The sequence below is a fragment of the Cotesia glomerata genome, linkage group LG8 (genome assembly GCF_020080835.1).
Source record: "Cotesia glomerata isolate CgM1 linkage group LG8, MPM_Cglom_v2.3, whole genome shotgun sequence".
NCBI lineage: Eukaryota > Metazoa > Arthropoda > Insecta > Hymenoptera > Braconidae > Cotesia > Cotesia glomerata.
Window position 1 is genome coordinate 14,235,944 of NC_058165.1, and position 25,384 is coordinate 14,261,327.

General features: G+C 37.3%; 2 protein-coding genes and 1 long non-coding RNA gene across 3 annotated transcripts; 1 reads left to right on the forward strand and 2 right to left on the reverse strand.

The window, feature by feature from the left end:
* The first annotated feature begins 6,987 nt into the window (after positions 1-6,987).
* Positions 6,988-9,039, forward strand: LOC123270150. Its single transcript, XM_044736089.1, has 4 exons — positions 6,988-7,198; positions 7,366-7,676; positions 8,356-8,767; positions 8,825-9,039. The coding sequence occupies exons 1-4, from the start codon at positions 7,156-7,158 to the stop codon at positions 9,037-9,039; spliced, it is 981 nt and encodes a 326-aa protein (XP_044592024.1). The 5' UTR covers positions 6,988-7,155.
* Positions 9,040-22,340: 13,301 nt separating this feature from the next.
* On the reverse strand, positions 22,341-22,937 carry LOC123270151. The gene has a single exon (XM_044736090.1). It carries the CDS (start codon positions 22,935-22,937, stop codon positions 22,341-22,343), a length of 597 nt encoding a protein of 198 aa, XP_044592025.1.
* Positions 22,938-25,053: 2,116 nt separating this feature from the next.
* LOC123270740 lies at positions 25,054-25,304 on the reverse strand. The gene is made up of 2 exons (XR_006510688.1): positions 25,272-25,304; positions 25,054-25,122 (listed from the first exon to the last, which is right to left on the reverse strand). It is a non-coding gene; the product is annotated as an uncharacterized LOC123270740 (long non-coding RNA).
* Positions 25,305-25,384: the final 80 nt, after the last annotated feature.

Below are 25,384 nucleotides of genomic sequence, written 5' to 3' on the forward strand. Positions count from 1 at the left end.
ATTCCAAGCATCACTGGTTCTTACTTAAACAATTGTTTCAATTTGTTTACAATAAAAATTATTAAATTTATATACGTGACTGAATAAAGTAGTCAGTACTTATCTCGGATAGCTTAACTGGTAGAGCCCTTGGCGCGTAACCGAGAGATCTGGGTTCGATTCCCAGTCTGGGCTGTCTGATTAATTTTTCAATTACGGAAAAATTCCCACTGAGTAGGTCCCCCCCCCTTTCCCCTATCCGTTCTTTTCCAACTCCCTTAAAATTTGCTTTAATATGGCTAAACATAATTGTAAACAAATAGTTTTCTTAAATAGCCATATACCTTCAAAAATCACTTTAGAAATCATTCCCTAAGTAAAAAATTCGGACTATGTATTTTCATCGAACAGATAGTAGAGTTTCAACCAAAAAACTGAAATTCTGCTTAACAAGTAGTCTTATAGGTAGAGTTCTGGGACATGTTACCGACAGAGGTATTTACTGTCATTGGTCTGTTTGACCATATGTACGAGGGGTTGTCGTAAGTGTTACCGTCGGTCGGTAAAACATCGACCTGTATTTTGGCAGATGGTTTTTGGCAGTTTTTAAAAAAAAAATTTTACCGGCTTGTACATGATCGGCCATTTCGTGGAGGTTTGTTTTATTGGTATTTTTGGAAAATAACTGTTGAGTTTTCGGAATTTTTTGTAACAGGGTAAATTGCCCTTGATCGGTAAAACCGATCACACGTGGTTATAATTCGACGCAGCACTGGCGCGTCTCGGTCTTCGGGACCCGACTAGCATTAAGCGGGAGGGGGAAGGTTGAGGTTTCTTGGCTGATCGCTAGACATAAGTGAAGCAGAAGTAGTGAAGTGCCTAAACGAGCGACATCGCCTGCCGAGCCACCAAGAAGGAAGATAAATTCCATACGAGGGTTTTCTTCTTTTATTAAAATTATCAAGGTATTGAAATTTTGTCTCTTCGTTGAGCTTTGGGGTTTATACCCGGCTCACTTAATACACTACTTCTCATTTTATTTATTCAAGTTTGGATAATTCAATTGTTATAATAATTTTGCTCAATAATAATTAATTATTTAATTGAATTGATTCATTAATTGCTGGGAGCGTTCCTCCTGGGGGTTTATACCCGAGGAATGTTCTAGACCTCTTGGGTTTGCAAGTCGTGAATAATTAATTTTATTAATACAGTTGGTTAATAATTATCAACATCTTGAGATTGGTTTAAATAAATATATTTTATATTGATTAAATTCTGAACACCGAGAAGGTTCCAATCGACACGACATAGTATTCGGTACCCGAGGTCAAAACATGCTACGCGGTAACGAACGCCGGCATCCATTTTGAGCGCGCAAATTCCTTGTGAATTTTATTACGCAATAAATCGTAAAATTAACAACTGGATAATTATTACTATTTACAACAATTGAATTATCTTTTATTAAGACTATTTATTATCTTGAATTAAATATTGATATCGTATTAATTTTGGAAACTATTTTATTATTTGGAAAATTAATTTGGATCTTTTGGTATCGCGCCAACTGCTCTACCCTTAAGCTATCCGAGACACTGTCCGTAACTATCATTCAGTTACCTATTAAGACCCACTGAGTAATTCTTGTATATTGAAAATTTTTAATGACGTATTTTAGATGTTTTTAAATATGTAGACTCTAATCTCCTACTTGATTGTATGAAGATTGTAGTCCGTCTGGCCAGGATTTTTCGATAATTTACTATTTTTTCCGAAAATCGGTGTTTTTACTAAATAAAGAGTTCTATATTTCAAAGCCATTATTATTATTATTATTATGTTATTAAATGCTCAGGGGGGTTGTCCCCGGAGTCCGATTCTACGAGGGCCCAGCCTGAGCTCCATCCATTACTGCTGTACCACTCCGCACAACAAGGCGGTTAGTGATCACAGCAGGCCAAAGTCATTTTCCTAAGTAGACGGAGGGAACCTAGTATGACAGCCTTCTGCATCCTGACCGCCAAGAATTCAACTTTTGATGAGCAAGCTGGAACTCTGGCAAGTGAGGATACAAAAGACTGTTTCATCCCTCCGAGGACGCCAACAATCAGGACGACGAGCTTGACACGGTAACCTGGGTAAAGTTTGCCAATTTCAAATAGGAGATCCTGATATATCTGTCTTTTGTGCTCTTCTTTGGCTGAGATGTTGTATTCAGCCGGGGCCGAGAACTCAATGACATAAATGTCACGAGTGGCCTTGTCGAAGAGCACAATATCAGGTTTGTTGTGATCGATCCGCCGGGTTGTTGCAAATGGCATGTTCCAGTAAATTTTGCAACTGTCATTCTCAACAACCTGGGGAATATCTCCTGGTAGATAAGGCAGCACCGGTGTCACGTCAATACCGTAGCGGTGACGAAGATAGTAGTACAGTACTCTCAGGGCAACATTGTGACGCTGGATGTATGCACCTCTCGCCAGCACAGGACATGCTGACGAAATGTGCATAAGCGTCTCCGGATGTAGTTTACACGCCCTGCAGGTCGTGTCCGGGAGCTGCACCTGGAGCACCTTGCTACGGTACTCTAGAGTGTTAATGACACCATCTTGGCAAGCAAATATGAACCCTTCAGTCTCGGACATCAGGCCAGCTGACTTTAAGAAGGAAAACGTCAGCTGGGTGGACAAGCCATGATCACGCACGTGTTTGAAGAACACGCTGTGCATAGACTTGTCCATCAGCTTGCCTAGGAGTAGTTTTTCCTCGGCGTTCCTGATGACGCTCTTGAATTCCTCCTTTCGGAGTTCCATAAGAGCGTTTATTTCTCCAAGACCAAGGGTTCTTGCCGCATATATTGCTGCCTTATATAAGAACGACCCCTTATGCGCATTCTCATGTTTATGAACAATTTGCATAAGAAAGTCATCCTCATCTGCAGTGAAATTGACAACTTCGTGTGTTAAACCCAGGACTAAACGATCGTGAAGCCGCTCCAAGCTCTGCAAACCTCTCCCACCGATCGACTGGGAGAGGTATAATCTGGCGACTGATGAATTGGGGTGCATGCTCCGGTTCATGTTGATAGTCTTACGGGTTCTGATGTCGAGATCTCGCAGATCCTTTCGGGCCCATTTTAAGACACCGAAAGAGTATAGTAAGACTGGGACAGCGAGCGTGTTAGTAGCGGAGACTTTATTTTTACCGGAAAGTTCGGAGGACCAAATTTTCCGGAGTCTCCTAACATACTCGCTACGGAGAGTTGCTTGGACTCTGGAGACCGCATGCATGCGGTGCTCTTCCATTCCTAGATATCTATACAACTCTCCGGCGTCTAATTGTCTTAAAACGCTCCCATCTACCAACTCGACATCATCACCCGTAACAGAGCACTTACCCCTCGCCAGATGTACGACCGCACACTTGTCCAACCCAAAAGACATTCCGACATCCCGCGTGTACTCTGCTACGATGTTAAGAGCCGCCTGTAGATGATCTTCATCAGCACTATACAGCTTCAGGTCATCCATATAAAGCAGATGGGTAATCGAGTATTTTCGATCACCCGGAGGCCCCACAGAGTACCCACGAGTTTTACGGAGAGCAACAGATATAGGCAGCAGTGAGATGCAAAACAGCAGAGGGCTTAAGGAATCACCTTGGGAGACCCCTCGTTTGTACTCTACAACTCCGGTTATGTGCAATGCGTTTCCACTTCCAATGTGAAAACGCGTTCGCCAGAGCTGCATTGTACGCCGAATGCATTCCACTGTTTCAGGATTGACCTCCAGGCATTTGAGGAGATATAAAATCAACTCATGAGAAGTTGAGTCAAATGCCTTGCGATAGTCGATCCAGGCCATTGACAGGTTGCGTTGATAGTAGATCGCATCTTGTGTGACACATCGATCAACTATCAAGTTCTCTTTGCAACCTGACAGGCCTCTTTTGCTGCCACGCTGTTCATATATCTGTTGCCATACAGGTTCTATCTCCTGCAAAATACGGTTGTTTAAAATTTTTGTAAAAATTTTATAAACCGCATTCAAGCAGGTGATAGGCCTGTAATTCTTTGGGTCAGACAAGTCACCTTTTTTTGGTATCAGTACGGTTCGCCCTTCCACGAGCCAGTCTGGAATCGGTTCGTCAGCTCTAATGTACGATGTAAATATACGGGCCAGATGGAGGTGGGTAGAAGTAAACTTCTTCCACCAAAAGACATTTATGCCATCTGGTCCCGGGGCAGCCCAATTTTTGCTGCCATTTAGAGCTGAACGAACTTCATTCACACTGACTGCAGGGCTCTCTTCATCAGCATTCTGTCTACGGTGTTCCCGACAGAATGCTTTAAAGTCGTCCAGAGCTGGAGTATTGGCGTTCACGTTTGGTTGATCTCCATACAACTCAGTCCAAAAAGCTTCCACCCGCTCAGGTGTTGGATAATTCCCGGTAACATCGGTCTTTGGTGTCAGAAAGCGTAAAGGGCTGGATCAAAACAACGAGTTGTCGACCAACCGCTTCAGCCTTTTCTCTAGTGACTTTTTGGCAGTCACTAGACCCCGCAATTTATTGAGAGACTCTTCCTTGATGACAAGAAGAGTACTCTTATTCAGTGTGTGATGACGCCACCGAAGTTCAGCAGCAATGCGCCGAATTCGGGACGTGTATGCTCTTTGAGTTGTTTCAAACTCAATCACACACTGAATGCGGGAGACCTGTTTCCGGGATCTGTCAATTTTGAGTCCAAGTTGTGAGATGCGCTGTCTCAACCTTGCCTCGATCGAGAGACAATGTCTCTCTCTCGGAAAAGCCGAAACTGCTGCACCATACACAACCTGGCTCACAGTGAGCAGGGTGGAATCCTCCAGGATGTTTGCACGGAGATCTTCATTTACCGCTTCTAGCTGTTGTTGGGAGTAAGTTATCTTTTTAGATATACTTACTTGCCGTCCTATAAAGGGATTGTTGTCATCCAAGGAGGAACGGCGTCGCTCTTGGTGTAATTGCGCCGGAAAGGAAAGTCTATTAGACTGCCTTCTATCCGGCATAAGCGATCTTCTATTACGCCGAAGATAAGCGGCATAATTACGCAGGTGTTTAGGCGTAAAATGCTCTAGCTCCGGATGCATATCACTCCAAAGAGTATGCATCCGGGCCATATAACCGCTCACCCCCGGCTCGCTACGTTGGTAGCACACCAAGAGGTCGACTCGTAGTTCCTCCGTCCACTTAAAGTTAGTCCTTAAAGCGCCAGGGTCGTCATCGTTCATCGGGTCCGGCGTGCTCCTCCCACCTGATGAATGGTCCTCATCCGAAAAGGACCGGTTGTGGGGAGCACTTCTGAGATTACGTCTTGTTGTAACTCAGTATTTCAATGCAGTGGGTAGTTGGCCCACTGCATCGGCTACGTCGTTCGCCTACAGACCTGGTGTTATGGTCTGCGTTTCCCGCGATGCGCCGCTTGGAGGCCACGTAGCAAGCACCGCTTATTATTATTATTATTACTATTATTATTATTGTTGAGAAGACAAGATTTTCAAGTCAACTTTCCTAATTATTATTTATTATTCATATTATATTTTATTTTTATATTTGCCGCTCAAAGTGGCAACTAGCTTATGATTATTGTTCTCATTGAGACGGCGTCGGTCTACGCGTAGCCTAGCTGCGTATACGACTCACTCTCTGGCTTGCTCGCCGTGGCTCGCACATGTTGCTTGGACGCTTGGCGGTATTACGTACTACTGCGTAGTTACAACTCAAGTACTTTTCTTAATATTGTTAACTATATAATACGGATATTATTTTGATATCAAAGATTGTTTAGAAGTGTTTTATATTCATCAGAAGAATAAATAAACTTAGATTCAGTTTAAATAAAACCTTGTGTTCCAATTTTATTCATAATCCCGACAGGTTATCGGACTAGTACACGCTTCCACTGCGTACGTGATTTATTTATTAAAAATTGGGTGAAGTGATTGATCACAAGGTAAGAGTATTTATGAATATTCATTTAGAAAAGATATTCCGGAAAATTTATATAAGAATATAAGACGTAATTATAGACGAACAAAAGCATGCATGCAAAGAAAATATAAAACGTAATGAATAAGTTTTAATAGACGTTTAATTTAGATAACTTAGAAAGACTTGATAAATATTTATTTATTTCATTAAATAAATTCGTAGATTTCTAAAAATATTTTTTACTATATTAGATGGTGACAAATAGATTTACTTTAAGTGGATCGACTCTTGTTTTATGATGAAATCGCTGGCGAAGCCGGTAGACGCTAAAAATTCAAGATGTCGGCCAACAGTGTCATAATAACTATAGTACACGAGAATCACGTGTATTACAATAGTATGTTTAGATCTCGATTTTTAGAAGATGTTTTAAATTTAGATGTTCTAAAAGTGAAGTATTAATTTTAATCACTATAAAATTGTATTTTGACATGTCAATAATATTGATTAATATAAAATACATATTAAAGCTATTTCGGTAACTTTAGCTATGCGACGCTTGTGTTCGGCATCAAGTAGCTTATAGTTTGTGAGGTTGTTTGTTTGCATAATGTATCCCAAGTGTGTGCGTGATCAACCGTCTTCAACGTCGTTTTATTGCCGTGCGTAAAACTATACGTTGGTATAGGTGTGCATACTTGAGGTGGTGCTGTGTAAATGATCAATCTTGCGTTTCAAATCAAAGTGAGTTGCTGTGCGTTTATTTTAATTTAGAAGCACGAAACAGAATCAATTAAGAAGAGTATCGGGTACTAGATGAATAGAATTTTAGAATATCAATAATAAGAGATAGATGATAAATTATTAATTAAATAATAAATTATTAATTAAATGTATAATTAATTAAATTTAAATTCTGTTTCATAAAATCCGAAATAGATGTCAGAGTCAGACAAAGCTCCACTGGTTGATTATGAGAGTGAGGAAAGTTTTGAAAGGATTGAAGATCTTGAAGATGTTGAACAGAATCCTGAAAATGTCGAACAATAACCAGCAGTGAAAATTAAGACTGAGAAAAATGTGGACACTCTTCACAGTCTGTCACAGTTTCGCAAAGGATTGATTCAACAAGCAGATGAAGGTAATCCAATATCATCAACAAAAACTGTTGACATTAAAGATGTCAAGGTGCCACTTGAAAGAATGAAAAACTTCTCAACTCCTGTCAAACCAGGCCAGTCGACGAGTAAGTAATGACTATAAAATAATTTAGAAGCTGTAAACATAATTAGAAGACACACTTTATGAAAGATGAAAGTGTTTAAGAGTAGTTAGATGAGGCCTATTTAGATGTATAAAGATGTATAGATGTTAAGAAAATCCCAGATACTAACTAAGATTACATGTTTACAGGTACAGATGATGGTACAGATGATGGTAAAGATGATGGTACAGATGATGATTTTAAAAACAAGAGTAACAATACCAAGATTAAGATTAGAAGCAGTGAAAAGATGTTAATGCTTGGTAATAAGGATTTAGAAGATATGAAGAGGTTGATGTTGGAGTCAAACAAGCAGACTCAAGAAATGGCAACATCAATTGGAAGAACAGCTAGGAGACTCGAGGAAGTCTCTAACGCAATGTTAGATGCCCTAAAGGTGATGACAAAAGGGTATAAAGCAGAGTTAGATCGCGAAAAGACTAAAGCAGAAGCAGCTAAGGTAAAGAATTCACATAAATTTCCTGCTTTCCCAACTAAGAATGATTTAGAAATTACAAATGGGAATCATACTATCTCTAGAGATTTGAATGTAATTAAAGATGCATTACTATCAAATCAAAGTAAGATTAACGTTAGAAGAGATTATAGATTAACTCAAAAATCAAACTATAATATCTGGTTTGATTATTTAAAATCAGAACTTACTAGTTGTGATTTATTAGATGTAATAGATGAGAATAACAGTAATGATAATAACATCAAATTCGATGAATAATAAAAGAAAATGCCTTGTTAAAGATATTATTATTAATCATTTAGATGAAGATTATCACAAGGAAATTCTTGAGATGTCTGAACCCGTAGAAATTTTAAAAAGAATTAAAGAATGTAGAAAAGAACAGATAAACCTTACATCAAGTTCAGTTAGAAAAAGATTGTATTCAATTAAGATGAAAAAGAATGAGAAGGTCAATGATTTCTGTGAAAGATTTGACCAGATCATTAGAGAATATCAATCTTGCGGAGATGGAGAAAAATTAACTGAGCAAGAAATTAGATCGGCGTTTTACCAAGCTATAACCCCTGTAACTCCCTAACTAATGTCCGCAAATTTTCTTAAGAGATCTCATTCAAAAGAGATGATGACATTGAATGAAATGAAATCTTTTATTCTACAGTTAGAAGCAGAAAAGAAGACCGGAGACGGAGAAGATACTGTCAAAGCACAGACAGCAAAATTTGACAGTAAGACAAAATGTTTCAGATGTGCTAAGACTGGACATAGAATCGAGGACTGTACATTGGCAAAAGATTTGTGGTTTTGCTATTTCTGCCAAGATTTTAGAAATCACAAGGGTAAAGATTGCGACGAGGGAAGACTCAAAAGTAAGATTTTAAATAATGATAATATCAAATCTAGAGGTAAAGTAGATAGACGAGGTTTTATTAAAGTTAGAAATAATGTGAATTCTAAGCCATATAATAATGATAGACGTTTTAAGAATTATAATAAGAATAATCAGCACTCAGCTCAAAATGCACTTAAACGAGAAAGTAGAAGTGCAAAAAGAGTGACTGATGAAAGACAAGGTAAGAAATTATTAAATGAAGTTTTAATAGATGAGATTAAATTTATTGCGGATTCAGGAGCAACAGATCACATAGTAAAGAATCGATTGATATTAAGCAATTTTGAAAAATGTGAAAATAAAGTAATTAAGAGTGCCAATAAGAATAAATCGGCTGATATTATAATAGATGGAAAAGGTGATCTTTTGTTCTACACGAATCAAGATAACAAGATAATTAAATTATCAAATGTTATTAGTGCTAAAGATGTATCAGATAATTTATTTCAGTGAGTGCAGTCACAACAGAGATGCGTGATCTGTGACTACCGTAAACGGAGCACCTTCGAGATAGCATCTCAGCTTCCTCACCGCCCAGACTACAGCTAAGCACTCCTTCTCTGTAGTCGTGTATCTAGTTTCTGCACCACGGAGCTGACGACTGAGGCAAATAATTAAATGCTCTTTGTCTGTTCCGGGTTCTTTTTGAACTAGAAACGCCCCAAGACCGGTGTCGCATGCATCAGTGTATAATACATACGGCCAGTCGGGTTTTGGAATTGATAAAGGCTGAGCATCAACGAGAGACTGTTTGAGCAACTGAAACGACTTTTCCTCTTCTGGACCCCACCTCCACTCCGAATTCGCGCCTGTTAACTTGTTCAAAGGACCTTGAGTCTTCGCAACATTCTGGAGATGGCGGTGGTACCAGTTAACAAGGCCCAGAAAGCTACGTAATTGTTTTTTGTTGGTTGGAGTGGGAAAATTTACGACTGGTGAGATTCTTTCTGGGTCAGGATATAACCCAGTTTCGTTTACAATGAATCCCAAAAATCTCACTTCGTTTCTGCAGAATTTGCACTTCTCCGGGTTGATCAAAAGGCCAAACTCGCGAAATACTTCAAAAAAAAGAGCTAGGACTTTGAGATGTTTATCAAAGGTTTCGCTTATTGCAATCCAATCATCAAGGTAAGCGAAAACCTGTTCAGTCCATTTTAGTGGGAGCTCTCTCTGGACCAATATTTGGCAAAAACGAGTTTTTACGTGGTCCATAGCTTTTTGAAAGGTACTTGGAGCTCCTACGAGTCCGTATGGCATACGTAGCCACTCGAATTGACCTCTACCTTCCACGGAGAATGCTGTTAGTGGAACTGAGTCTGGTGACATGAGAATTTGGTGAAATGCCTCTCTTAAGTCCATTGTTGAAATGTAAGTCGCACCATGAAGAGCGCTCAGTATTCTGAGCATGTTCGGAAGTGGGTGTGCAGGTGGTATTGTCACTTTGTTGACTGGACGATAGTCAATACAAAATCTCCACTTGTTGTTTGGTTTTGAAACCATCAACGGCGAACATGACCAGACACTGAAGCTCGGGCGAATGAAATTTTTCTCTAGGAGCTCATCAATCTGTTTATTCAACTCCTCATTCACAACTGGGCTTCTACGATACGGTTTAATTGTGCTGATTTCTCATGGCAGTTAATAGGTTGGAACAAAAAGACTTCTGGAGAATCCGAAAATTTCCACTTGCAGTTCTTGCAGTCGATTTGTACCTCGAATTTAGTCGCGAAGTCCATCCCCAGGACCAAGGAACAACCTAGGTCGGGTAAAACACTCAAATATTGTTCCCCAGCAACAGATCCGATTTGAATTATGAAAGGGGCTCCACCTTTACTTATGCAAGTAGAGTGATTAGCAAGAAGCACTCCTTTCTTGGTCTGATCGTCTTGAAGCTCACCAGCAGCCAGATGTTTGACGTCCTCATATACTTTTTCATTTATATAAGACCTCTCGCTGCCAGTATCCAGGATTCCATTTAGCTTCACCCCAAATATCCATACGGATATGGGTATCCTGGACGTTTTTTCCGGTGGTGACCCGTTTCCGGGCTTGAAAATACGTCTAGTAGCTAGTTTGTGGATAAAAGACGCAGTGAGGGGTTTGCCTTGTAGTATGTGAGGTAAAAACGAAGCTTGTGATGACTTAATGGTGTCTGTTGGGACTGCTGGTTGAGATACTGCTGGTTCGCGGATTGTCTCGACTTCATCTTCCCACTCAGAGTCTGATGCTTGTTCTGGCTCTGAGTTATCATCGGAATGATGTTGTACCGCAAATATACAAGGATGGAGTAAATCATCAGACAGATCCGATGGAGGATCTTCTAATAGTGCGATTATTCTCAATACCTCCTCTGAACAGAGTGGTTTCACACGTTGTGTCTCTTGTATATTGACTGCGGAGTCAGAATCAACCATATTGTTTGTTTTGCCCCTTTCTGGCCCACAAGTAGGAGAATCCAGACGGGTATCATTATCAAAGTTGTCAGAAACAAACTTATTGTTTGTTTTGCCCCCTTCTGGCCCACAAGTAGGAGAATCCAGACGGGTATCAATTTCAGAATTGTGTAATTTGTTTCCCTGTTTATTAACTTGTTCTGGTGAGCACGTGGGAAACTTACGCGCTACCTCTATTCGTTTTTTTGAATTTGTTGACTAGCATCTTCTTCTAAAATTTCAGTAATAACTGGTCCTGGCTTAGGTTGATTGTTAACCGGGACAACTAGAGGACAATTTTCTCTCGAGTGTCCAATCTTATAATACACATTACAGACTTCCCTTCTGGGACCTGGACAGACCTCAAATGTATGACCCGGTACGCCACAGTTGAAACACAGCCTAGGTCCACGTGAGAAGTTGAAATCGTAAAATTGGCCTATATTTTGCGCCGGTACCTTTAAAGGTTGTATTGCTATTTGTTGATGTTTCTGAGGAGCAGAAAACTGTCCTGGTAGCACGTTAGAAGTTCTATGTTGTATATTTTGTGCTGGTGTTTGTTGAGTACCAGGTTGAGCAGCAGACTGTTGTTGTCTCGGCAAAAATGCTCTTCGGACAAACTGTCTGTTCGATGGGAACTGGTTGTTAGTACGTCTGTACACTCCATAACGATTGTCGTACTCCCCTGGGTTTAATTGCATGGCATTAAATTCAGGGAGTTCGATCAACTCTTCCAAGATTTCTGTGTCCTCAGTTGGCTGTTGGATTACTCCAAAGCGAGGCTTCTTTGGATTCTTAGGTTGATTAATACTCTGTGTTTTGTTGCTTGTACTTTTAGTACACCTGGCTGCCTCGTGTAGCATGTTCAGAAGATCCTCATAAGTCGAGACCTGTCTAGAAAATACCATGATTCTCAACTCGTCAGTCAGATTATTGCGTATACAGTTCACCTGTTCCTGTGTTGGTGGGGGAATTTCCATGGCTCGGTATTTTTGCTGTACATTGAGTACGAATTCAGTAGGACTATCATCCGGTTTCAACTTCATTTGACTGATGTCCAGGATCAACTGATGATCAGTTGTAGCACTACCGAAAGTTTTTAGAAATTCCCTCTTGAATTGGGCAAAGTTTACCCATCTACTGTAGTTCGCATCCACCCAACGAGCTGGTGTATCCTTTAGTGTGAGAGTGATCACCTTCAATAGTTCCTTGTCGTTCCATTCTTCTCGTCTGGCTCTTGCCTCCACCGAGTTAACAAAGTCGTTGGCAGTGACTCCTGGTCGAGGGAAACAGATGCCTGACATCTGGATGCTGTCTTTAATTTCCCTCCAGCGGTTGAAGGCTACTTGACTCGAACGATTTATGGTGTTCATTCTCGTATAGGTACCACCAGGCGCTCTTGGTTGATAAATGTGCTGACAATTACCTGGATCATTGGCCTGTGGTGCATTTATGTACGTGTTACTGGGTATAAACCCCCGGTAACGTTCTTGTTGGTCAAAATCTTGAAAATCAACTGCTTGGTTGGTCAAAATATTCGTCGGTGGACATTGTATCGTATCCACTGGACGAGTGTTGTGGTAATATTCATCCTGCAGAATTGGAGAACTGGAATTTATTCCGGTATAGGCTGCTCCTGTGTAAACCTGACGTGCCAGTTGTTCACGATCTCGCAATTTGCATATTTCCTGCTCTTGTTAGTAGATTTCATAGAAATCTAACTATTGCATTTGTCCTCATGACGCAACTTTTGAAAAATTTTGGTATTTTCTGACTTAGTTCGTCAAGCTGGTTCAGAAAATGCCATTAGTTCAAAAGTTTATATATGTATGTATTTATATATATATATATATATATATATATATATATATATATATATATATAGATATATATATATATATATACGATATAACGCGGCTTATCCGGACGATAGCGTCTATAGTTGTTAATGGATCCTTTTCAAACTCAACATACTTCATTTTTAGACAAATACCAAGGCCAAGTTCAAAGATGAGCTTAATCGGTCAAGTAGTTCAGAAATTATATGGTTTCAAAATTTTCAAAATCCTAAAAATTTACTTTTTGGCTGATTCTTTCGCGCATAACTTTTGAATGAAATATCCTATCGAATTTTTGTAAATATCATTTTAAAGTCCATTAAACAAGCTTCAATTTTCATGTAATTTTATTTACCTAAACTGAAAATAACCTATTCGTCTGTAGGTTTTTAATGGAATTTTACTTTTGCAGTCGTTTTTCAGTAGATTTCATAGAAATCTAACTATTGCATTTGTCCTCATGACGCAACTTTTGAACAATTTTTTTTTTTACAATTTGTATTGTACTTATAAGTAACCTTTTATCATATTCGTGTGTCGGTCAATCTGTCTTGACACAAATTTCCGCATCACCCTTGAGGTACTGTGTAAAACGACGCGTTCCCTTTCTTTTACATGGCGGGTCCCCAGTAGGCCTATACCATGGCAAAATGATTAATACAATCCAAGAGTTTTTATTGTCGTGTTTATTAGTAATTTGGTTTATTATTAAATTTCATTTCATTAAGGTTAAATTTGATTTTTTTTTTTATTTTCAACAATATAGAATAGAATTTATTTTTCTTGCTCTCTTAGCCGAAAGTACGCTCTTCCTGGAGTAAACCGACTTTCTGGCCTTAGGTCGTAATATACTATATATAAGAACATAAAATTTATGTGTATTAAAAACGTGACCATTCCTGAATTTGTATTTGTCATTTTTGCGAATAAAATCTTATTTGTCTGGTGTTTTTAGTAGATTTCATAGAAATCTAACTATTGCATTTGTCCTCATGACGCAACTTTTGAAAAATTTTGCTATTTCCTGACTCAGTTCGTCAAGCTGGTTCAGAAAATGCCATTAGTTCAAAAGTTTATATATGTATATATTTATATATATATATATATATATATATATATATATATATATATATATATATATATATATATATATATATACAATATAACGCGGCTGATCTGGACGATAGCGTCTCTAATTCATAATGGATCCGTTTCAAACTCAACATACTTCATTTTTAGACGATTACCAAGGCCAAGTTCAAAGATGAGCTTAATCGGTCAAGTAGTTCAGAAATTACAGAGTTTCAAAATTTTCAAAATCCTAAAAATTCATTTTTTGGCAGATTCTTTCGCGCATAACTTTTGAATGAAATCACTTATCGAATTTTTGTGAATTTCATTTTAAAGCCCATTAAACAAGCTTCAATTTTCATCTCATTTTATTTACCTAAACTTAAAATAACCTATTCGTCTGTAGGTTTTTAATGAAATTTTTAGTAGATTTCATAGAAATTTAATATTTCATAATAATATTGTTCTATTACTCCAATTAATGAATAAATGAATTGTTATTATTATATATAATTAATAAATAAATAAATTATTAATATTTATAATTAAAATTTACTTTATGTGAAATCTACTTCCATTTCGGCTGCCGAATGGCCTTTTTTGTTGTTGTATTCGTTCAAGACGTTCTCGTTGATTTTGTTCACGTCACAGATTTTCCCGTAGCTCTTGTTCACGTGCTTCTCGCTGTCTTAATGCTTCTTCGACCCCCATCAGTTCTGCAGGAGGCCTCTGAGTTGCTTCTGGGTCTCCTCGAAGTCTATGTTGGAGCCAAGATATATTTTGGTCCATATCTTCTATGATACCGTTCATTCGGCCTGCGACTTCTCCAAAATGCAACGAGGAGTCCGAGGAACCAGGTGGAGTTGGTGTAATTATGTTCCTCATGAACATATCACTGAATCTGTATGTGCGCGTATTAACAGGAGCAGACGCCGTGCCACTAGTACCAGGAGTTGTGCCGATGGAAACATGTCGATTATTTTGGACCGACAGTGTGCTTCTCGCGGATCTTTGTTGATTGAGACCCGGGTATAATTGAGTTGACTCCCCCGAAGGAACAGGCATTATGCTTGACCTGGGTATTTGAGTCAATTCCGCAGAACCTTGTTGGTTCAGACCCGGGTTCAGTTGAGTCGTCTCCCCCAGAGGTACAGGCATTACGCTTGACATGGGTATTTGAGTACGCTCCCCCAAGAGTCTTTGTTAGCTGAGACCCGGGTTTAATTGAGTCGACTCCCCCGAAGGTACAGGCATTACGCTTGACCTGGGTATTTGAGTACGCTCCCCCAAGGGTCTTTGTTCAACATTGGTTCCGGGATCGACTGTGGTACTTGATGACAATATACCACGGCCTCTTCACAAGGAAACTCGACGAGAGTCAATTTCTGGCTCTTCGAGGAGTCCTTGAGACCTCGTTCTGGGTCCAGTCGGCGGAATCATAATAATCTTAACTAAACAAAAAAATCAATAAAATTAACTGCAATATAAATTCAAAGAAATTATTAATTTAGCTATTTATAAATAACCTCTTTAACGCAATAAAATTCGTTGAATGTAGCCATTCGCAAAATAAAATTCAGAAAAATAAACTAAAGAATTTCAAAATAATTTTCAAAATAAATCAATAAAAATAAATTTTACAAAATTAAATTTTCAGAAAAAATAAAATTTCTGAATAAATTTCAAACACAATTTTCTTAAAATAAATAAAATTTTCAAACAGAATACAAAAATTAAATTTCAAAAATTAAATTTCTAATAAATTTCAATTATAGATTTCTAAATTAAATTCCTAAAAATAAATAAATTACAAAATATTCTATTTCTTTAATATAATTTCAAAAAGTAAATATCCAAAATAAATTTTGAAACAATTTAAAATACTAAATAAATTCCAAAAAATAAAATTCAAAAAAAATTAAATTTCGAAAATGATTTGTCCAGGAATAACTACATTAAGTAAAAAAAAAATTTCAAAATTTGTAAATTATCGAATAAGATTTCTGTAAAATAGAATCTACAAAAAAATTTTAATTTAAATCTACAAAAAAAATTCAAATGAATTTCAAAAAAAATAATAAATGACATAAATTAAATTTCTACATAATATTGAAAATAATTTATCATTTTAATTTCAAACTTAAATTTCCAAAATAAGTTTCAGGAAAAAATTCAAATCTAAATAAATTCCCAAATCATTTTCAAAATAGAATTTGTAATGAAATTTCGAAAGGTAAATTTCTAAAAAATCTCTGAAATATTTTGGAATAATAATTATTAAAAATATAATCTACCAAAGAAAATTCGAAATGGAATCCTAAAAGCATTTAAGTTCTTAATTTGTTAAAATAAAATTTTGAAAAATAATTTTCTTAAAAAAAAAAAAATTTCGGAAAAAATAAATCCCAAAAAGAAATGTTCAAAATAATTTTCAAAAATTAATTTTCTAATTAAATTTCGAACGATTTCGGAATTTAATTTCAAAATAAAATTTTCCAAAAATAAATCTCGAGAGAAAAAAAAATTAATGTTATCCAGGAGAAATTTAAGTTTATAATAATTATAAATAATTATTTCAATATTCAATTTAAACTGTTGCAACTGTTTTTAGATAATAACTAGAAAATCTAATTTTAATTTACCGAAATACTCAAAAGATTAAAATAAGGAAAATTATTGTATTATTTTATTTTGAAAGAAAGAAAAATTTTAGTAAGCGGATTAAATTTTATAATAAGTGAAGAATGCTTCACTAACACGTTGTTACCAAGCGCGCGAAGATAATGCCAAAAAAAAAAAATTTACCGAACTAGACAAAGGCGCTGACGTCACTAACCTCGGTAGCGTCGTGTAAAATTTTGTTCGAGTAATTTTTCGATTTTACTGCGTAGAAAGATTTCTATTGCAAGGTGTTTAGTTTTACCGAGTTTTATTTTAATAATGTTATTATTATCTATAATCCCCTGAGTGGCTATGACACTTAGACAATGCTAGCCCAAGCCAGTGGGTATACTTTATTTGTTGTAGATAATAATTTTAATCCCCTGAATAGCTGTGACACGTAGGCTATGCTACCACAAGCTATTGGGTATTTATGACACTTTCGGTTATAATAGATTTTAATTTCTTAATTATAGAATTAAGAAAAAGATAAATACTTAAAAAAATTTTTTTTGATAAAATTCAATAAACTTAAATTTCACTAAACTCTAAACTCAAGTAACTTTTTCCCAAACTAGAAATAGCTAATGACTGATATTATTTATTTAATTTTCAAATTTTAAATATTTTAAATAAAAATTTATTTATTTCCGGCCTTCCTTCTCTCTCATGGGGTTTTTCGAATTGGGCGCCAGTGTAACGGGTGTTTTTTCCGCTCATTGGCCCCTTAATTAATTTAATAGAAATAAAACAATACCTAGCAAAAATGATTCTAAATTAACAAGGGCGCCACCAGGATTTTTCAATCCGGTTCCTGGAACCGGAAACCAGAGCTGAGCTTAATAATCTACAGGGAGAGAGAGTGGAGGAAGGTGGTCTGAAAGAAATAAATCTTTATTTAACAACGGCACCAAAATTTATTAACAAAATAAAATAACAACCCGTGCACTTGCACGCACTCCAACTCACTTACAACTCACTCACTTAGTACTACGACTTATTACTATGGTTTTCTTACTTCACGCTTCCCACCGGGAAGTCGCTACTACAACTTATATCTACCTATTAACAAGACACCTCTTACAAAGACGTCAGTGTACGAGGGCTGTCAATAACGCCTGGCTACAGAAGCAACAGCCTAGTGACTGCAACGTAAGCCAAGAAGCCTCTGCAGCTCACACACACACTCCACACTATTCTTACGTCGTGCTGTCCACCGGACCCTCACGCTCTATCAAAATTCTTAATCCTGACGGTACCCTCTTATGGAGCGTCTATACCGCAGTTTCTAACTAAGTCACGCTGTCCACCGGACCCTCACGCTCTATGCCAGCGAAACACCTCGCAAACGGACTGCTCGCTTGCGAAGGGACGCTGGTAGCACTCACACACACATAACCCACACGTCTCGTACACACACTGACTCTACTTTACTTTTAATTTCCGGATTACAAAATTACTCCAAAAAAGTCAACGTTAAATGATCACTAAAAATTCCTTCAGTCATTAGCTCGAGATTAAAATCGTAAACAATTTTCACAATTAATAATTACTACTTAAAATTTCCGACTTAAAAATCGACGCCTAAACTTATTTCAAAATTACCACGAGTTTAATACTCAGTACATTGTATAATCCTCAGAATATTCTCTATAAAATTAACTAAATTTCTCGGACGTAATCCACACTGACAAATAGTTTTATAACAATTTCTAATAAAATAATAATTTTAGTCTTCGATAGTTCAATGTATTAATGACCACGTGGAATTTTTCGGTTTATAAATAATTAATAAAACAATTTGTCTCAATATAAAATAAATTCACGAAAAATTATCCACGGTTAATTCGATCTCAATTGCGTCGGAACTCAGTAGCCGATTCTCAATACTTAATTTTCCAAATAGAAAATAGTATTTTTAAATAAATAATGTTATAATTCAATGAAAAATAATAATTAATTGATAATTCAATTGCTATAATTTATAATAATAGTCCAGTTATTAATTTTATGAATTTACTGCGTCATAAAATTCACAAGGAATTTGCGCGCTCAAAAATGGACTCCGTTGTTCGTTACAGCGTACTAAGCTCGACCTCGGGTACCAAAGCTTAACCAGTCGTGAGTTGCTGATTGGAATAATTCTCGATGTTCAGAAATTAATTAAATTTCATTAATCAACAGATGAATTTAATTTAGCCAATCTTAAGATGTTAATAATTATTAACTGGCCATTTCAATAATCTAATTACTCACGACTATTAACCCAGGAGGTCTAGAACACTCCTCGGGTGTAAGATCCCCAGGAGGAAATGTTCACAAGCTAGCAAATTAAATTGAGTAAAATAATTAATTATTCTTAAACAAAATATTATTAACAATTGAATTATCGGTTATTAAATTAATAATTGAGAAATAGTGAAATTACTGAGCCGGGTATAAACCCCAAGGCTCAACGAAGAGACAAAATTTCAATACCTTGATAGTTTTAATAATAGCAGAGAACTCTGGTTTGGAATTTGGCTTCCTTCTTGGTTGCTCGGCAGGCGATGTCACTCGTTTAGCCACTTCACTACTTCTCCTCACTGATGTTGAGCGATCAGCCAAGAAACCTCAATCTTCCCCCTCCCACTTAATACTAGTCGGGTCCCGAAGGCCGAGACGCGCCAGTGCTGCGTCGAATTATAACCACGTCTGATCGGTTTTACCGATCAAGGGTAAATTACCCTGTTACAAAACTGACTATTGATTTTCATAATTAAAAATCAAAAACATTTAAACCATCTATTTAAACCATCTAATAATGATAATTACAAAAATGATTGTTATAAATTTTCATGCTTTTCAAAGATGGACATTTGAAATTTTCAAGATCGATTACAATTTTATTGGTACAATCAATGAAATTTTGGATCCATAATTTTTTTTCGATACCTTTAACATAAATAATTTTTTTATTATTAGTTAAATAATTAAGAACTTCTTTGAGTTTGTAATATGAAGTTGTTCCGGCATTCCAACCGATGCCATGATAATTTCGGATCAGCCAGGTATTCAGACGTTGATAGTTGGCTGGTAATACCTTCCAGTGATATGGTGGTTGGAATAGTGTGTATGATAATTCTTCAAGATGATCAATATCATGTTGAATTGTTTTCGAGGCCAATTCCTTGACAATAAAGCGATTATTAGGCCCTCTGAATCCTTGAACGTCCAGAATGATCTCCATTATTACTGCTCTCGACAACGAGAAGTGACTCAAGAAGTCAACTCAACCTATTATAATCCGATCTCAGGATTTTACCTCCACCACTCGATAATCTTATTGGTTAATTATTTTTTCTTGTTTAAATAATTTGATTGGTTTTTCAAACTACGCGGTAGATTTTTGAACTGTGTAGTAGATTGCTTTATCCAACAGGTCCGAGTCTCTTTCTACTACGTAGTTGATGACGTCATCACAATTTTTATAGGTTATAATTTTCCCACTATTTAACTTATGATTTTTAGGTTATGTTCATCCTTTCCCGCCATTTAACTTATGATTTTTAGGTTATGTATATGGTTTCCCGCCATTTAACTTATGAGTTTTAGGTTATGTTTATGCTTTCCCACCATTTATCTTATGATTGATAGGTTATATTCAATAACTACGCTGTTTCTATTTTTAGATTATGACTCATACTATTCTAGAATTTTCTAACTGCGCAATAAATGACGTCATTGTCTGGCTATAAAAGCAGCGCGCCGTGGGCATACTTCAATACAGTGAAGTACGAGTTTATAGTGTGAAGTACGAGTTTACAGTGAAGTACCATAGTGATTCTGCTACCCTGGAACCTGCTATCTGCTACTGAAATCTGGTGTTGAAATCTGCTACCTGAAATCTGCTGCTGCTAAACATCATCTCATTTGATTAATGAATCCCTGTGATGATGTCTTACCGTAAACATCCTATTGCTGATACCATCTATGAAGTTATTAGATCAACAACCTTTAAACGTGTTAATGTTGGAGATAAAACCCCTAGTCTATTGATGTTCAAGAGGATGTGTGAACTTGAGGTTGGGAAAATATACCAGCTAACAGATATCAGAGTGGTGATGACAGATCATGGACTTAATGTAGAGATAGATTTAGAAGACAATTTTTTAACATTTTTACCATCTGTCGCTAATTAGAAGTATCTCAGAAGCCCTCACATGATCATGAAGATGAAAAAATTGATCGATGCCAAGAATCTACATCTCCGCTGTATAGGAACCATGTATAATAAATGCAACGTGGCCAGTTGGCTCACACTAGGTAAACGCCAATTTACCACCTGATACTAAACGTTTGCTGATAACATGTAAGCCAGATTAGAAATTAAATGATTATTGTTAATAGTACGAAAATCGTTGAGAGTGGCGCTAGAGCGTATCCCCACTACTCAATGTTAATTAATGTATGCGGAAGCCGCGTGCAGGCAGTCTTTGTTTAACCCCCATAATGTATACTTCTCTAATTGATTTATTTATTAAAATATAAGTAATTATTTGACCGTGTTACAATGTGATGTTCGGTATTTTATTAATTTACACCGTCTATTAAATAATAACGGCATTTTAAACTATATTTGTACGATACGACTCTGATTATTAGTTAACAAGGAGTATGTCGTACATTAATTAAATAATACGACGCATATACAAGATAAATTTGCTTGGCATGTCGTGTACTCAAGAGGTCTCGAGTAGTCAGCCATTTTGTTAAGGAAAGCTTCGTTTCATTGTTCGAGGAAGATCCTGGTTTGTCGGTCACCTCGATTCAATCGTCTGTTCCTGAATCAGTAACCGGCCCAGCTGCAGCCAGGAGGAATCTACCACCGCTGGACAACGTTAAAGCACACCGAAGTGGTAGTAGTACCTGTTGTAAGTCAGGTGGTATATTGGTAAGAATTGGACGCGGTATTGAACTTACTTTGAGCTGTATTTTTCAATATTTGTATTTGACGACCAGTTAGCTCTATTTTTCCAACTAAGCGATCAGCGGAGCAGTACGCGGTAGAGGTTGGTTTTGTGTCGGAGCTGAACCCACTTTTCAACGAGTATCGCCACCCACGATTTGCCCTGGACCATATTCTTTACGCGAATTAAATCAATTTAGCTATTTGTAGCTTTGAAAGCTATCGGCTTGGTCCGCCGTAAAATCTAAAGCTACAGGCATCTGGAGCAGCATCGACTCTTATAAGCTACGGCTTCGTGTTGGTTACACTCCGGGTGTAACGAGCGTGTCTTTTCGGCCCAGTTCGTAGTTAATTATTAAATATAAATTTAGATAATTTATTTTCGAATACAAAATTTATTTCACTCTACGAACAGTCGAGACCAGCCACGTTACATGAATTTACTTTTTTAAATTATCGAAAATCTCAAGTTGATATTTTAAGAGAGATATGTTTTAATATGAATCTTGATTAATATGTAATCAACTTATTATACTTAATAATTTTTTTTTTTTACTTATTATAGTAAGGTTTATGATTAAAAAACACAAAAGTATAAAAAATTTTCTCTTTATTTACTATTTTTAATTACATTAAGTTTATTAATTAGTACAGGTTCAATAATTTTATTTAATTCTTGTATTCGTTGGCTAAATCGTTCTCCATCTCTTGCTGCTTGTTCCCATGGAGCTTTCCTCGCTTGTCTGGATGCAAAGTCCCACACATACATGTAATGTATGGTGGGTTTGGGGTCAAACTGCACCATTAAGTAAGTTTTCTTACAGTGCTGCTGATTGGATTGTATTCCACTATTCGGTCGTGAATTATTAAACAGTAAGCAGTAGTTTGATTTGGAAACTGTGCTGATGATTCAAATTCCAGACGTATATCCACAGGTCCAGACTTGATTGACTCGTTCTGCTTGGAACAGTTAATTATATACAGAGGTGCTTTATACAGAAAATCTTTCTTAGCCAATAGTGGTTCAGCTTCTTTTCCATAGTAAGCACTTTGAAAATTTGTGTACATGTCATACATCAAGGCGTACTGATTATTCGTAATGTTGAGCTTCAAATTTCCATATGGATAACTCTGAGAGTTCAAGATGAGTTTAATATCTCTTATGTTACAATGGTCAAATTCGCTTGCATTTTGATTCGATTGATTTTTTCTTGCTGTTTGAAATCCAATGATGACAAAACGAGGTTTCTCGAGTTGATTTGTTGTTTTGATTGCCCAAATGTAATTGGTTGTAGCTGGTAGCAGTGGATACTCATACAGTTCCCAAGTCCGAAAACTGATTGGGATAGCTGGATCCGAGGTTATGTAATTCAACACATCGATTTTTTGCTTGTCAGACATTGTTATATATGGTACAATCCACTCAATTTTTTGAATCGTAATTGAAACATTTTCATCCTTAACGGTAACAACATAAGCATTTTGATCAGTATTTCATCTGATCCGTATCAATTCATGCTTAGCATTCACAATAACTCGTTGATAATCTTCAGCAAATCCTAGGATAAAACTCAGCGGTACTAAGACATCAAAGTAGCTATTAGCATTGGTCAACTTGTTATTATCTTCATTAACAATCCAACCAGTATTTTCTAGAATATTTTGCTGTCCCGGACTCAGAGAAGCGTATCCTTTCATAACACTGGTAATGCCAACATTCTTACATCTGTCAATTTCTACACCATTCAACTCATAACGTATCTCTTCAAACATATGACAGACAGCCATGTTGATCATCTTTGTAGTAGCACTTACAGCAGTATCATCAGCTTTCCTCATTCTTCCATAAAAATGTAATGTGCTTTTGCTTGGGAGCAAGCACAGATCTTGGTGCTGAACAGCAATCCTGATTTCATCACTGTTGTTGAACGTTGATGATGCGTATGGTAGGTGTGAATGAACTTCACAGTGTGCAATAGACTCATCAAAAATAATCGATTTTTTTATATCTAAGATTTCCGCCATGGTATTACACAAGCTAGACAATAAAAACTTATTTTTATCTTATGAATTTTCCACGTAATTTTAGTCCTAGACTTTTTAGGAAGTCTGCGTTCTGACCTGTTAACACTTTCAGAGCTTGATGATGACTGATGATCTTTGGGCATGCTGCAATCCTTTTATACCCATTACGAGTCTTTGTCTCATATACGATACCCATTACAGACTCTTTATATGCAGTCTTATCGTTATAGTCTTACCACGGAAATTTGCTATTTTCCCGGCCTGATCAACAATGCGGAGCCTCAAGTTGTGTATTGCTCGTACGGCGACTGGTAGGTAAATGATGTTTGTTGGCACTTCCACTATTTTATATCCTGCTGGAACCCTCGGGAAAAATTCATGGATTGTATGATTCTTCTCACCATTGATGTATGATCCAGTAGTTATATTACACTCGACTCTCAGAGAGTTGATTTTTAATATTTTCACTGGTAAATCAGATTTATGAGTTGTGTTAGGTTCAAGAACACGTTTGGTAAATCCAAGTAATGGTCCAATGGAATCTTCAGGTTCAAAATTTATATACTGATTACTAGGGCCGAGAATTTAGTTTTTTTAAAAGAGAGAGACAGAAGATAGGCGTAGCCAAGCGTTCTGATTGGTCGTAATAAATAAATTGTTTTTTGTTTATCGCTATTAAGTGAAGACAGCAGCTTGAATAAAAAATAAAATTTAGATTGCTAATCCAACATGAAAATATAAAAAATATGTCAAAAAAAAAACAGGTTAGTTTGCAGATCTGAAGGTGCTTGTAAACAAATACAAGTCTGTGCTGCTCAGATAAATAAAGAAGAGAATTTGAAACACCGTGTTGTAACTAAAATGTTTAATGAAATGAATTAAAAGTGAACAGTGACAAGCTGGCGATTTCGCTGGAGATCGCGTAAAGGAATTGCTCCCGGTCTCACTGGTAATTTTGCTGGAGATCGCACTGACGGTCTTTTTAAAGGTCTCGCTGGAGGTCACGCTAGAAATCTTGCTGACGGTCTCGCTGGAGATCACGCTGATAGTTTTTCTCGAGGTCTCGCTGTCGGTATCACTGGAGGTCGTTTGGCTGGGAGTTGTGCTAATGGTATGGCTACCGGTCTCGCTGGTAATTTTGCTAGCGATCACAGTGACGGTTTCGCTCGAGATCACGCTGACGGTCTTTCTGGAGGTCTCGCTGGAGATCACGCTGACGATCTTTCTGGAGGTCTCGCTGGTGATTACGCTGACGGTTTTTCTGGGAGTCTCGCTGGAGATCACGCTGACGATCTCGCTGGAGATCATGCTGACGATCATTCTGGAGGTCTCGCTGGAGATCACGCTGACGATCTCGCTGGTGATCACACTGACGATCTTTCTGTAGGTCTCGCTGGTAATCACGCTGATGGTATTTCTGGAAGACTCGCTGGCCATCACGCTGCCGATCTTTTTGGAAGTCTCGCTGGAAATCAAGCTGACGATCTTTTTGGAGATCTCGCTGGTGATTACGCTGACGGTTTTTCTGGGAGTCTTGCTGGAGATCACGCTGACGATCTCGCTGGAGATCATGCTGACGAACTTTCTGGAGGTCTCGCTGGTGATCACGCTGACGGTCTCTCTAGAGGTTTCACAAGAGATCACGCTGACGATCTCGCTGGAGATCACGCTGACGATCTTTCTGGAGGTCTCGCTGGTGATTACGCTGACGGTTTTTCTGGGAGTCTTGCTGGAGATCACGCTGACGATCTCCTATGAAACCTCTAGAGAGACCGTCAGCGTGATCTCGAGCGAAACCGTCACTGTGATCGCTAGCAAAATTA

Bases quoted from the DNA above. Each gene is read 5' to 3' on its own strand.
- LOC123270151 (XM_044736090.1), bottom strand. From the start codon at position 22,937: ATGTCTGACAAGCAAAAAATCGATGTGTTGAATTACATAACCTCGGAT.
- LOC123270150 (XM_044736089.1), top strand. From the start codon at position 7,156: ATGAAAAACTTCTCAACTCCTGTCAAACCAGGCCAGTCGACGA. The intron at 7,199-7,365 runs GTAAGTAATGAC...ACATGTTTACAG, and splicing joins CAAACCAGGCCAGTCGACGA to GTACAGATGATGGTACAGAT. The intron at 8,768-8,824 runs GTAAGAAATTAT...TTGCGGATTCAG, and splicing joins AGTGACTGATGAAAGACAAG to GAGCAACAGATCACATAGTA.